At 48.0% G+C, this 12,938-nt stretch overlaps 1 protein-coding gene across 6 annotated transcripts in view; it reads right to left on the bottom strand.

The window, feature by feature from the left end:
* The window catches only part of FRMD5 (FERM domain containing 5), a 330,285-nt gene that overhangs the window by 48,709 nt on the left and 268,638 nt on the right, over nucleotides 1–12,938 (bottom strand). For all 6 annotated transcript variants that reach the window (XM_066341484.1, XM_066341481.1, XM_066341485.1 and 3 more), the window contains exon 2: nucleotides 5,052–5,156. In XM_066341484.1, the coding sequence (XP_066197581.1) occupies nucleotides 5,052–5,156 (105 nt within the window). The remainder of the gene's footprint in view (nucleotides 1–5,051; nucleotides 5,157–12,938) is intronic.

The raw sequence follows: 12,938 nt of genomic DNA, 5'->3' as shown, positions 1-12,938 counted from the left end.
TCATGTGTTAGCATTAAACCCTAAGTGGGACCTGGAGACGCAGTGGCTCAGACCAGTGATCTTCAACCAGTCTGCTGCAAGAATTTTTAAAACATCTAATACCTCACTACCTGATGATTTAATCAGGGCATGGGCCTTTTCCCCTTAGATTGTCAAATAAAAAAAATGACAATGGCCAACACAACAATAGCCATCTGCTGTGAATGAATTAAAATTATACCCACTTTTTTTGTCATATCAGCAAAAAATATATCTTTTTGGTGTGCTGCAGAAATTTAGTAATTAGTTTATGTGTGCCAGGAGATGCAAAAAGTTGAAAATCACAAGCTCAGAGCATCAAAGAACAAAACAGCACCTCACTGGCATGGCGAGGAAGTACCCATTCATTCATTACACTGGGGAACAAAATTTTTGTTGCATCCACAAAAACACTTGTTCTTACCTGATTCAAGTGTGCTGATCTCAAATCTGACATTAGTTTTTCTCTGTAAGCTACAGTTTTCTTTTGCAATTCAAGATTTTAGGTTTTCATCTTATTGTAAAATTTTCAACATTTAGTTTAACATAATGAAGTAGAATGTCTTCTTGCGCATCATTAGTGAAAATATAATAATTTATATAATGTAGTAAATATACTAATATACTAAAAGATATGATTGCATCAGAATTTGTCTACAGTATCGAAATAGAACATATTAAAATACTCATTTTAATCATAAAATTTGCGCAAAACTTATTTAAATTCTATTCAGGCAAAAATTTGCATTTGTAGCTCTTGTGTTTGTGTACTTGTTGAGGACAATCTCGTTTGATGCTCTAGCAGTCGTCTGCTCATCACTGACAGCTCCAAGATTTTTGGGAAACTTATCAAGGTGACTGTTCAGGAAGTGAATCTTAACGCTCATGTTACATCCAATGTCGCGGAAAGCCAACAGCATCCTTTGAACCAGAAGTTCATAGTTTTCTGCTTTTTTGTTGCCAAGGAAGTTCTTTGTAACTGCCACAAAAGACTGCCATGCTGCTTTCTCCTCCTTATTCATCTTCCTGGCAAATTCTTTGTCACATATGAGGGTTCGAATTTGAGGTCCATCGAATATACCTGCTTTTATCTTCTCGAAAGACAAGGCAGGAAAAGCAGAAATAATATGCTGAAAGCATTCACTTTCTCTACTCAAAGCCTGAACAAACTGCTTCATTAAGCCAAGTTTGATGTGAAATGGGGGAAAAATGATCCTGTCTCAATTAACTACAGGTTCATTCACAATATTTTGTATCCCTACTTCCAGAGCTTCATGTTTTGGCCACTCCTTCTGTATTTCTCCGAGCTCGGCTGTCCCACAAAGACAGAAAGCAAGGATACTTTGTGAAACCTCTCTGTTGTCCTAGCAGGAAATTTACCATTTTAAGATCCACACAAATGATCCAGTTATGCTCCTCATACTTCAGAAAGTCGAGGATAATTTTTATGTCATTATAATCTTCTCGCAGATGAGTTGAATAACCAATTGGAACCGCTGCATAAACATTACCGTTGTGTAGGAGAACACATTTCAGACTCCGTTTAGAGCTGTCAAGAAAAGCCGCCATTCTGTTGGACTGTAAGTGGTAACACCTACCTGGCTGAGAAGACTAGTATATCATGAAAGTAAACAAAGTGTTTGTCTTTGGAAAAAAAGTCCATAAAAATTTGTTCATGCTTCCTGAAATGGGATACTTAAGCTGACCAGTGAAGTGCATTCTTTTCTTGAAGCCTGGAGGCTAATAACTCAACTGCTTTCTTTGATAGGCCCAAATCTCTTACTAAGTCATTCAATTCAGGTTGGCTAAACTGCTGAGGGGTTAATGACTGCTTGGCATCAGAAGAAGACCCTTCAGATTCTACAACCATTTCCTCATGCATTTCATCAAAATACACTTGATCACCATGTTCACTTTCTTCGTCCTTAGAAGAAATAAAACCATTGAAAACTGGAACTGGGAGTGTCTCAAGAGTATGGGATAGGGTATATTGCTGAAGGAATATTAGGATATGCAATCATATGCCGTTTTTTCTTGCCAATGCCCTTTGTATGGATCAGACAGAAATAACAGTCACTGCTGTGGTCCTTAGGTTCACGCCAAACCATGGGAATACCAAAAGGCATTCCTTTGCATTTTCCTTTTGTCCAGTCACGAAGCATTTCCTCACAATTATGACACACAGTACGAGGAGCCCAATTCTTGTCTTGATCGCCAAGGGGAACTTGAAAACAGGCAATATATGCATGTATCACAAATGATGAAATATTGTGCCTTTGATGTTAAAGTGTGTAACAGCCACATATATAACAGAAGGTGTCAGGACTATTCTTACATTTATGCCTACTCAAAGAAGCCATGATTCAATCTTAAAACAAAATAAGAGGGTGTTTTTATCGGATAATAATCTTTTACATTTAAAAACAACTCCAATTATGTAACAGTGATGTTTGTTTTTTGTTTGTTTGTTTGTTTGTATTTTTCTGAAGTTGGAATCGGGGAGGCAGTCAGACAGACTCCCGCATGTGCCCGACCGGGATCCACCCAGCACGCCCACCAGGGGGCGATGCTCTGCCATCTGGGGTGTTGCTCTATTGTAACCAGAGCCATTCTAGCGCCTGAGGCAGAGGCCACAGAGCCATCCTCAGCACCCGGGCCAACTTTGCTCCAATGGAGCCTTGGCTGCAGGAGGGGAAGAGAGAAACAGAGAGGAAGGAGAGGGGGAGGGGTGGAGAAGCAGATGGGCGCTTCTCCTATGTGCCCTGGCTGGGAATCAAACCCGGGATTCCTGCATGCCAGGCCGACGCTCTACCACTGAGCCAACCAGCCAGGGCCTGTAACAGTGATGTTTGTAAAACATTAATTGCCTTGTGGTTATGTTCAATTCAAGAGTTGTTGCTCTTTAACTCCAATTTAAAAACAATGCATGCCATTAACTATAACAAAAAGAAATTAAAATTGCATAAAAACTAGAGCATACACCAAAAAACGGACTTCAGATTTGTTATCAGTGATGCAGAAATATATAGAAACAGTTCTAAAACCTCATGCAACAGAAAATGAAAAAAAATTGTTCCCCAGTGTTATTTGTGGCCCTGGCCACTGCTGGGAGGCTATACCCTCCAAGATCCCTCCAAGGTCCCTGTGGGGAAAACAGCTGTGTTGGGCTTGCTCACTGGTTTACCAGTTGCAAGCACTTTGCCTGATGAGTGTGTGAGCATGCGGCAGTGACACGTGTGTATAGTCTGTAAGGCTATGGGTGCTTTCCCTCGGGGGCGATTCTCCCAGATCACTCTCCCACTATTGTGAAGTGCAGTTTTCCCGGCTCCCTTGCCCTTCACTGTGAAAAGCAGGTCTTCCTTTGTTTATTCACTCTCTCACCTTTGCAAGCCTCCAGTAAATGGTTATGGCCCTGTGCTTTTCGGCTCTGCAGGTCCTCTACTGTCTGCCCAAATTCAGTGTGAACCTGCCCGGCCTCAACCACCAGCATTATAGTCCCCCAGTGGTTGATGACAGAGGTGAAGCCCATGATTGGAGCTGTGAAGAAAATTAGTGGAGCTATGAAAGGGGGCCCTCTGGGGTTCATGGTGATCATGTGTCTGGAGGGTGGTAGACAAGACTGGGTGGTGGGCAGGAGCGTAGGGAAGGGAGACATTGAGCCTGAATGCTTCTGCTTACTGTCCTGCTTCAATGGGGATGCCAGAGAGTACGTCCCCACAGAGAGCAAAGGGCTGAGGGACAGAGTTGTAGAAACTGTAGGTGTCTGCTAGTGGGCTGGTGGGCAAGTGGAGGGGGAAGGTGGCACTACTGACCATAAAGTCACCCATTTGTCACTCCTTCAGCAAATACTCCACTCCATTCTAGGCTCTGTGCTAGTTCCATGGGGTTTAGTAATGAATAAGGTAATGTGTTTTTTTTGGGTTTTTTGGGTTTTTTTTTTTGTATTTTTCTGAAGCTGGAATCGGGGAGAGACAGACAGACTCCCGCATGTGCCCGACCGGGATCCACCCGGCACGCCCACCAGGGGGCGACTCTCTGCCCACCAGGGGGCGATGCTCTGCCCCTCCGGGGCGTCGCTCTGCCACAACCAGAGCCACTCTAGCATCTGGGGCAGAGGCCAAGGAGCCATCCCCAGCGCCCGGGCCATCTTTGCTCCAATGGAGCCTTGCTGCGGGAGGGGAAGAGAGAGACAGAGAGGAAGGAGAGGGGGAGGGGTGGAGAAGCGGATGGACGCTTCTCTTGTGTGCCCTGGCCGGGAATCGAACCCGGGACCCCTTGCACGCCAGGCCGACGCTCTACCACTGAGCCAACTGGCCAGGGCTGAATAAGGTAATGTTTATGCCCTCACAGGACTTATATTATTGCAGGGGACACAGGCAGTCACAGCGTGATTATATGGCAGGGGTGATACAAAGCACACGGGGCCCAGAGGAGGCCCCTCATTCAGAGTAGGGGTCAGGGAAGACTTCTGGAGGAAATAAAAGTCTAAGCTAAGACCTTATGTGTGAGAAGGAGCTAGCCGGAAGAAGAGTGTGGAGTGTGGGAAGTGAGGAAAGGGAGAAGAAATACTGCAGGCAGGGGCACTGGATGTGTGAAGGCCCTGAAGGGCCCCTATCAGTTTGGCCCAGACTGGGTTGATGCGGCATCTCAGGTGAGGCCCTTCCTAACCAGAATAATGTGGTTCAGTGGTTCAGCCCATTTACTAGGAAGGGGACAGGACAGGCTCAGCCTGTAACCTGGGTTCTGTGACTACAACACTAGCCTAGCTGCTCTGCATCCAACCAGGCAACTTGGGGCAAATCACTTCAGCTCTCCAGGTTGCCACATTAGCACCTGTGTAATGTTAAGCACACCAGGTGAGCTCTGCTAGGGTGTCTTCCAGGCCATAATATGATTTGAAGAGATGACACCCAACTGCAGGATCCGCTTGGTCCCTGATTCCTGAGGCTAAACTCTGAATATGAGTGGCAGTTCCAAGCTTTGGGCTTATTGACCATCCCTCTCCTCCATTTGTGCTTTGAATATTGACTTACCCGCTGCTTATCCGGGTCCACAAAGCGGATCCCAAAATAGTCTTTTTCCAGCAGGTTTAGGTGGTGGCAAAGAAGGTCGAACAGGTATTGGCCTTTGGCATCTCTCTGCAAAGAAAGCAGGCTCCACTGAGAAATGAGAGGGCTTCTGCAGTGGAATTCCCTGTTGCTGGTCATTAAAAGTCATTTATAACAGGTGCATAAGGATATGCAAGGGGCACCTGTCCATAGCTGTGTCCTCCATGCTGTAATACATTAGATATTCCCAGGAATTCTGAGGCGTTTGGCACCTGAAAGGAGCCCAAGAACCCGTCCCTCAAAGAAAGTATCAGAGAAGTCAGAGTTAAGGGAGTCCAGTTCTGATCCCTAATGCACAAAGCTCTCCTAGGGGATTTCAGCGTGGAAGACCGCAAGTGCAGCTGGCTCTGCTTCTAAAGTATGATCTCAACCCATTCACTTCTCTCCATCCCCACTGCCAACTCCGTCGGTCAGGCCACCAGCGTCTTTCAACTGGACCATGGCCAGAGCCTGCCAACCAGTTCTCTGCTTCTGCTGTTATCCTTTCTCCAGTGACCAGTGTGACCACAATTTAGTCTTTTAAAATTTTTGCTAAGTAATGTAGGCATGTAGTAAGATATTCAAACTTAAGAAAGGATATACCATGAAGAGTAAGTCTCTGTCTACCCTAGTCGCCCTGTGCCTCAGTCCCACCCCAGAAGCAACCCCTTACCAAGTTCTTCTGTATCCTTCAAGTGGTATTACATTCCGGGCAAGGCTATACACAAATACATCTCCTCTTAAAAATATATTGGCTGCATATTCTGTACTGTATTCTGTTTCTTAGGATTTTTTCCCACTTAGGGTAATCTAGTAAATCCTTCTATAGCAGCATATATGGATAAGCATCACAGCTTTTTAAAAAAATTATTTATTTATTTTTACAGGGACAGAGAGAGAGTTAGAGAGAGGGATAGATAGGGACAAAGAGAGATGAGAAGCATCAATCATCAGTTTCTCGTTGCGACACCTTAGTTGTTCACTGATTGCTTTCTCATATGTGCCTTGACCGTGGGCCTTCAGCAGACCGAGTAACCCCTTGCTCAAGCCAGCGACCTTGGGTCCAAGCTAGCAAGCTTTTTGCTCAAGCCAGATGAGGCCACGCTCAAGCTGGTGACCTTGGGGTCTCGAACCTGGGTCCTCCGCATCCCAGTCCGACGCTCTATCCGCTGTGCCACCGCCTGATCAGGCAGCATCACAGTTTTTAACTGTTGGATACCACTGGAATGAACCTAATTTATTTATCCAGCTCCATATTGACAGAATTTGTTTCTAATCTTCTATTACAAACAATGCAGCAGTGAGCACACAATGATCTTTAATTACATCACTACCCACCCCCGCTTAACACCATCAGTGGCTTCCCATTGCTCTCACAATAAAATCCAAACTCTGACCATGGCCTCCAAGGCCCTGCACGACCTAGCTGCTGCCTCTTCTCTGCACTCATCCCAAATCATTCCCCTCCCCACTCTCCGATCAAGGCTCCTCTGTTCCCGAGCGCTCCGAGGCTTCTCTGCCTCTGTGGCCCGGTATTCCCTCGGCCCCGTGTGCTTTCCCTCCAGCCCTTGTCATGGCCACTCCTGTCCTGAGGCCTCAGCCCACATGTCCTCTCTTGCGGAGGGGTCCTTCCCCAGAGAGGAGACCCTCCCAGTTACTTTCTGTCTCATTTCTCCTGCTTATTTCCTTCATAGCACTGACAGTAATCTATAATTACTTTATTGATTTGTTTAGTTATTTGTTGTCTGCTCTCTTCCTTGGCTATAATTTTCCTGAGGGCAGGAGCCCTCCCCCAGGGCCTGACATATGTCAGGTAGGTCCTCAATAATTATTTGTTGAATAAATGAATGACTGAATGAATAGAAGGTAGAGGGTTAACTAAAAGGTTTACAAAATGTGAGGAAATAAGGCCACTTCTAAACCTATAATCTTTTCCTTCAGGGTCCTGCCTGTGTGTCTGGGATGAGCTGGGAGGGGAATGGCTTGCAGGAAACTGTCAGAACTTCTGGAGCTCTGCAAGGCATTGATCTGTGGGCCTGTTCCCAATGGTCTCTGCAGATGAGATAATCCTCTCTGGTGGCTCTGGATCTAATTCTGCATTCAAATTGAGGTTGTCTTATAAGATCCAAAGTATCTCACCTATGTCAAGGCCACAAAAGCTTTACACCTCACCTCTTCCCTTTCTGTTGGCCGGCCCTATACTATCCAAGGAGATCTAGGGCAGGATATCAAATCTCTCAGCAAATACATATCTTAAGTTTATCTTCGGACGATTGGGAAATGAGTGAGTGGACAGTTGAACTAAGGACGACTGTGCCACGTAGCCACCTCCCACCCTCGTCCTGCCGACCCCACACTCCCTCTCACAGCATAACCCTGAGGCCGTGGGCCCCATTCTCCCCCACCCCTGCCTTTGGTCTCCCACCAGAAAGAGCTACGTTCAGGACAGAGACTTGCTAGGAGTCACACTGGCACTTCTGAGTGGCAGGCCACAAACTAGATCTTTCAAAGAATTCCATCAACAATGCGTTTTGGGCAGGGGCCGCCAACTGCTTCCATACTGATGCTCCGGAGAGTGGGAAGAGCTTCAGCTCCTTTTCAAGGTTCTCTTAAGAGTAAGGGGATGATGTTTACCCCAAGCAGCATGTCCTGTGCTATTATCCTTCTCAGAGCAGCTAAAATGGAATATTAAGAGACAGTTGCAAATTGTGAATATTTTTCTCTATAAATTTTATTTTGCTATTTCAAGCTGTCTACTACACTGTTGAACCTGGGGTGAGTTTCAGTGGCTGAAGAAGTTTGCTCCCATACATACAACAATCATATTAGCAGAGGGTGGGGTGGGCATGGGGAAAGTGCTTCTGTGAGAGGAATCACACGGGCTTTTCATAAGAATCATGTCTTCCAAAAAACAACTCATTTTTATGGGCTGGCAGCTCAAACACACCTGTAGGGCTCCTAGCTGGTAAGAAGCTTAAATTCAGTGTGTCCAACCTGAGTTCTCCTACCTCATGGAAAGAAATAGGAAATGTGGCTTTTCTCTTTAGGTACTTATGAAAAAAAGACATATCTCATTACACATTCCCTATATCAATAAGAAAGGATCTTTTCTGGTTATGTCTCAGCATCTGATGAAACCGCTGCTCTCCACCCCAAAGTCACAGTTCCCTGGGGTTCCCATTTACCAATGGCAGATGCATGGTTTTGCGCTAACAGGCTTCTGTGCAGACTAATTAAGAGAAGCACCCTTCTTTGTTGTTTCTCCAAGGCTGGAGGGGAGAAGGTGAGAGAGTGGGGGGTTGGGGGGGGGACAGAGCTTCTCCTTGTGGCAGAAGTCCAGGAATTTTACATTTCCAGCAGAAACACAAAGGCAGATCACCTCAGAGCACTGCTGTGGCACCTTCCACAGAGGGTCACAGCTGGCCCCACTGTCGGAGTACTCACAGCTGTGGCCAGTGGAGTGGCTAAGGCAGCCTTCGGGGGAGTCACATCCAGCTGAACCGTCACGGTGGCTCCCTATGATGAGCTGTTGGCAGGGGTGAGAGTTTAGGAATCTTAAACTTCCTGGCCTTGTGGGTTCTCTTACACCAGGGGTCTCAAACTCGCGGCCCGCGGGCCGCATGCAGCCCGCTGAACAATTTTGTGCGGCCCGCAGACTAATCCACGAAGTTCAAAATATTTTGGATAAAATTAAGTAAGCCTAGGGGCCTACTTGTATTTTTCATTTCTCTAGCATCCTAGCTAGATATTAGCTTAGTTAACAGCAGTTGTGATGCGAACTACAGTTTCTGGTCGTTTTGTGACACTGAGTAAACTGCATGTACGATTGTGCTTGTTGTACTGACTGATTTTTTTTTGTTTTCAACTACAGTGAGAAAAGTGTTGCGTAACAGTTGCCTTTTGTAGACCTAGTGCGGCCCGCCTAACGGCTGTGATCTTGCTCTGCGGCCCACATGCTGAGTTGAGTTTGAGACCCCTGGTTTACACTTTCCAAATCCTAGAATCTCCTTTCTGTGGTCTCCCTGTCCTAAGTCTTTCTGGAATTTTCTGTGGCAGCCAGTCTTCTGATTTTGTTGGATGGCGAAGTCCAGCGAGTCCTGTCTCTTTTCCCTCTGCCTGCAGTTCCCTTGCACTAAGGCTGACCCGTGTGCTGGGTGCCGAACATTGTGCGCTGCTTATTCTGGAGAAACGGGCTCTCCAGTTGACAGGTAATGACCGGCCAGGCACAACGTCAGGGCTGCAAGCCTGAGGGTGTTTATCTTTGGGACAAGCGAGCTGAGGCAGAGCACCCACATCCAGCTAAACCTCTGAGATTGTTCTCTTCTCAAAGTAATGGCTGGGTCAAAATAATTTATTAAGCGCCAATTAAAAATAAATTTGTATTTTATGAACCACAATAGTACTCCCATGTGAGAATAAGAAGTGCGGATAGGTCAACTATGAAAATAATAGTACATATAAGTTCACCCATTTCAACTCTCTATATGGTGCACAGAATGATTCATGAGCCCCTTTGAAAAACTGTGTAACTCTGAGGTTGGGAGAATTAACATTCTTGCTCCTCCCTGGAGTACCTGGTTCTGGTTCTCTTTGGTTTGTCTATTCTTTAGGGAAGGGACTGAGGAGCAAGTAGGCTTGAGCCAGTGACCTAAATTAGTCAAGGTTAATTGTACTTTCTGTCTCATAATCACTACCCTTAAGCAGGAGAGCAGTTTTATTTGACCCCATCATGGGCTCGATCCCAAGGACATGGACAGGGTGCATCCTGATCAGAGGGGCTAACATGTAGAAAGCCCCCCTTCCCCAGGCATCAGGCCTCACCTTATTCAATCCAGCCTATCTGCAAGGCAGGCCAATTTTAACAGCAAAAACTGTGTGAGCCTGAAAGAGGGCAAGAATGAGCCCAGCTTTCTCAGCTCCTGGGCCAAACGCTGTTAATAGGGAGCTGGCCGCGGGTTTATGGGCCCTTAGAGAAGGCCGTGGTGAGATGGAGGGCAGAGACAATGCGCCCATGCAGCCCCAAAGCACAAGGGTCCAGGGGTGGCAAAAGGCCTCGCCAAGATGGGGGTGCCTAGGGGGAGGGCAAGAGCTCAACAGGTTGTCCTCAGAGGCCTGACGGGAAAGGACCAGGCACCAGGGGTGGGATGCCACAGCCTCTATTCTAGCTTAACTTTATACTTCAATTTCTTGTAGGCCCAAGACTCCTTTGCTTTCATTCACTGTGTTCTAAGGGCATGTATGTGCCAATGTCTGCCAGGTTCAGGAGCAGATGCTGCATAAACACACATTAATGTCACGGAGGACCAGCCACGTTAGCCCATCTTCTCAGGCCACGGCAGGAGTAAGCTGAGCCGGGAAGTGTGCATCGATTCCTGGGGTGCAGTCTTACCTCTGTGTTTGCACTCTACACCCAGCCCCTTCCCGAGGCAGAGGGAGGACAAGGGGCACAAATGCTAACAGCCGGGGCCCAGATTTCTTAACCTAAGAACCTTCCACACTAGTTTACATTTTCTTTGATGGGAAGGAACCCCTTCTGACTCCTGGCCCAGACCCCCACTTTTCTTGCTTAGTCCTAAATCTGAGGCTGCAGCTAAAAAGCTCACTCTAGGACGAGATGGGGATGTTCATTCCAGGGAGAAACGCAGCCATGCTGTCTTCCAGAGCAGGTGGCCCACATGCAGCAGGGCCGTGCACAGGCACGCCCTCCACTCCCTACTCTCAGAACTCAGGCTGGGAGGACGGGGCCCATGCAGGCACCTGGTATCTAGGTGTGGGGCAGCTGTGTTGGGCTTGCTCATTGGTTTATGAGCCGCAAGCACTTTGCCTGATTAGTGCGTGAGCACGTGGCAGCCTCATGTGTGTATGGCCTATATAAAGCTATGAGTGCTTGAGCTCAGGGATTGTGGATGCGCAGATGCAGATTGCTTGCTCGCCACTGTGAGGGGCCATTTTTGCTCTTTGTTTGCCTGACAGGTGGTTTCTCCTGCCTGTGTGCTTGTCCGCCATTGTGAGACTTTCTTAAATGGAGTGCCCCCAACCTTTTCCGGCTCTGCAGTTTCTCTACTATCTGCCCAAATCCAATGTGAACCTGCCTGGCCTCAGCTCTCGGCATTACATCTGGTATAGTGGGCAGGGTTCGGAGCAGATTGGTTTGGAGCCACTGACACCCTTGAGGGGTGGAATAGAGGAGTGGCTGTTCCCAGTGGATCTCCTGGTGGGGACCATGGGCTGGGTGTTTTTTACAATCCTGAGAGAAGAAACCAAGAGCTCTGTGCGAGGAGCTAAGCGAGATTGAAAGCTCCAGGATGAGTTGCATACTGAGCACCAACAATGATGTGAACTGGAGTGAGCACTGGAGAAGGCTGACCGGGTCCGAGAGTTGCAGTGTGAGGTGCAGGATGAGTGCCAACAGCACCTGGAACTGGAGCAGTCTCTGGACAAAGAGTTATGGGTTTGTGAGTTGCAGTTTGTTCTGGAAGCTGAATGTTGGCTGTTGGAGAAACAACTGTGGGTTCAGGAGCTTGAGAGTCAGCTTCAGGCTGAGAGCTGGCAGCCGCAGCTGAGAATTGGCACAGAAGACAGAGCTGCATTCGTGCTGGTAGAGGGGCTCTCAGTTGGCAGGAACAGGGGTTTCCAACTCTTCTGAAGAGGAGGCTCAGGCTGCGACTGCTGTCCGCAGACTCGGAGCCAGACCGGTGGTTGCCAAGACGGTAAAGACTCGGCAGCCAAGAGTCCCTCAGCAGCAGCCACAGCCCCCTCCCCAGGTAGTGGAGCACTCCGTGGTCTGGCCCTATACCCAGGCACAGCTGATGGAGTTGGGGGTGAAATTCAGGCAGAAACCCACTGAGCCCCTGGCAGCCTGCTTGGTGTGGCTGCGGGACAGGGGGTGGATGGCATCATGTTGTCTGGAGCAGAGGTGGACCGTAAGGCTGTGAGGGCTGCTGACCATGCTGCCGCCCCCCACTTCACCCCATCCCCACCAACTAACAAGAAACGAGCGAGCTGTGGAAGTTACCCAAACACAGATGTGGGCAGGGCTGATTGCGGCCGGGGCAGATAGAGAGAAATTAGATGGCAAGCCTAATAAAGTCTTGGAGCTTTGGCGGCAGCTTGAGTCAGAACAGAGGTTCCAGCTGCTGAAAAAGCAGGGGAAGCGAGTGGCCCCGGCATCTGCCAGGAAAATGGCTGGCGTTCAGGTTACAGGATCCCCAAGACCTGTTGTCCCAGTTTGAACAGGGGGGAGGGGGAGGGACCCAACTGACAGGGACGGGTGGGGGCCAGAGGCCTCCTGTGAAATTGGCAATCTGCTGGTCCCCTTCTAATGTGCAACAGGTGTTGGCATTAGAAGGTAATAGGTCCTTTTTTACAGCAGCAGCAGCAGCTAAGAGAACTGTTAAGGCAACATAGGCCTCGAATGTGTTTGACCCCACCAGGCCCTGTGAGCTTGTTGAGGGGTTTGGATGGGGCTGTGACAATGGACAGCACACTGTGGAAAGGTGCTGAGGTCCGTTAATACAGAGCTGTGTGCCTAGTTGCCTGTAACGGACCTTTATGTTGGTGATTTACACAGACAGCTGGGCTATTGTGGACTGACTCTTGGACTGCGACCAGAGGGGGGCACTGGCTCCCTTGATGGATGGACACGTCGCTCATGGACAGTACTATGAGAGAACCTGATGGGGCTGGGCACAGCTCCTGTGGAGGCCCCCCTGCACTGGTTCTCATCCAGCTGTAGAGGTGCACCAAGGCTACTCTACGGTTTCCATGGACACAGCCTTGGACTAGACAGGCCTTCCTACCTACCATGGGGTAGGGAGTTAGAGGTGGGCCTCC

This window comes from Saccopteryx leptura, chromosome 6, assembly GCF_036850995.1.
Source record: "Saccopteryx leptura isolate mSacLep1 chromosome 6, mSacLep1_pri_phased_curated, whole genome shotgun sequence".
Classification (NCBI taxonomy): domain Eukaryota; kingdom Metazoa; phylum Chordata; class Mammalia; order Chiroptera; family Emballonuridae; genus Saccopteryx; species Saccopteryx leptura.
This window is presented reverse-complemented; position numbering and strand designations above follow the sequence as displayed.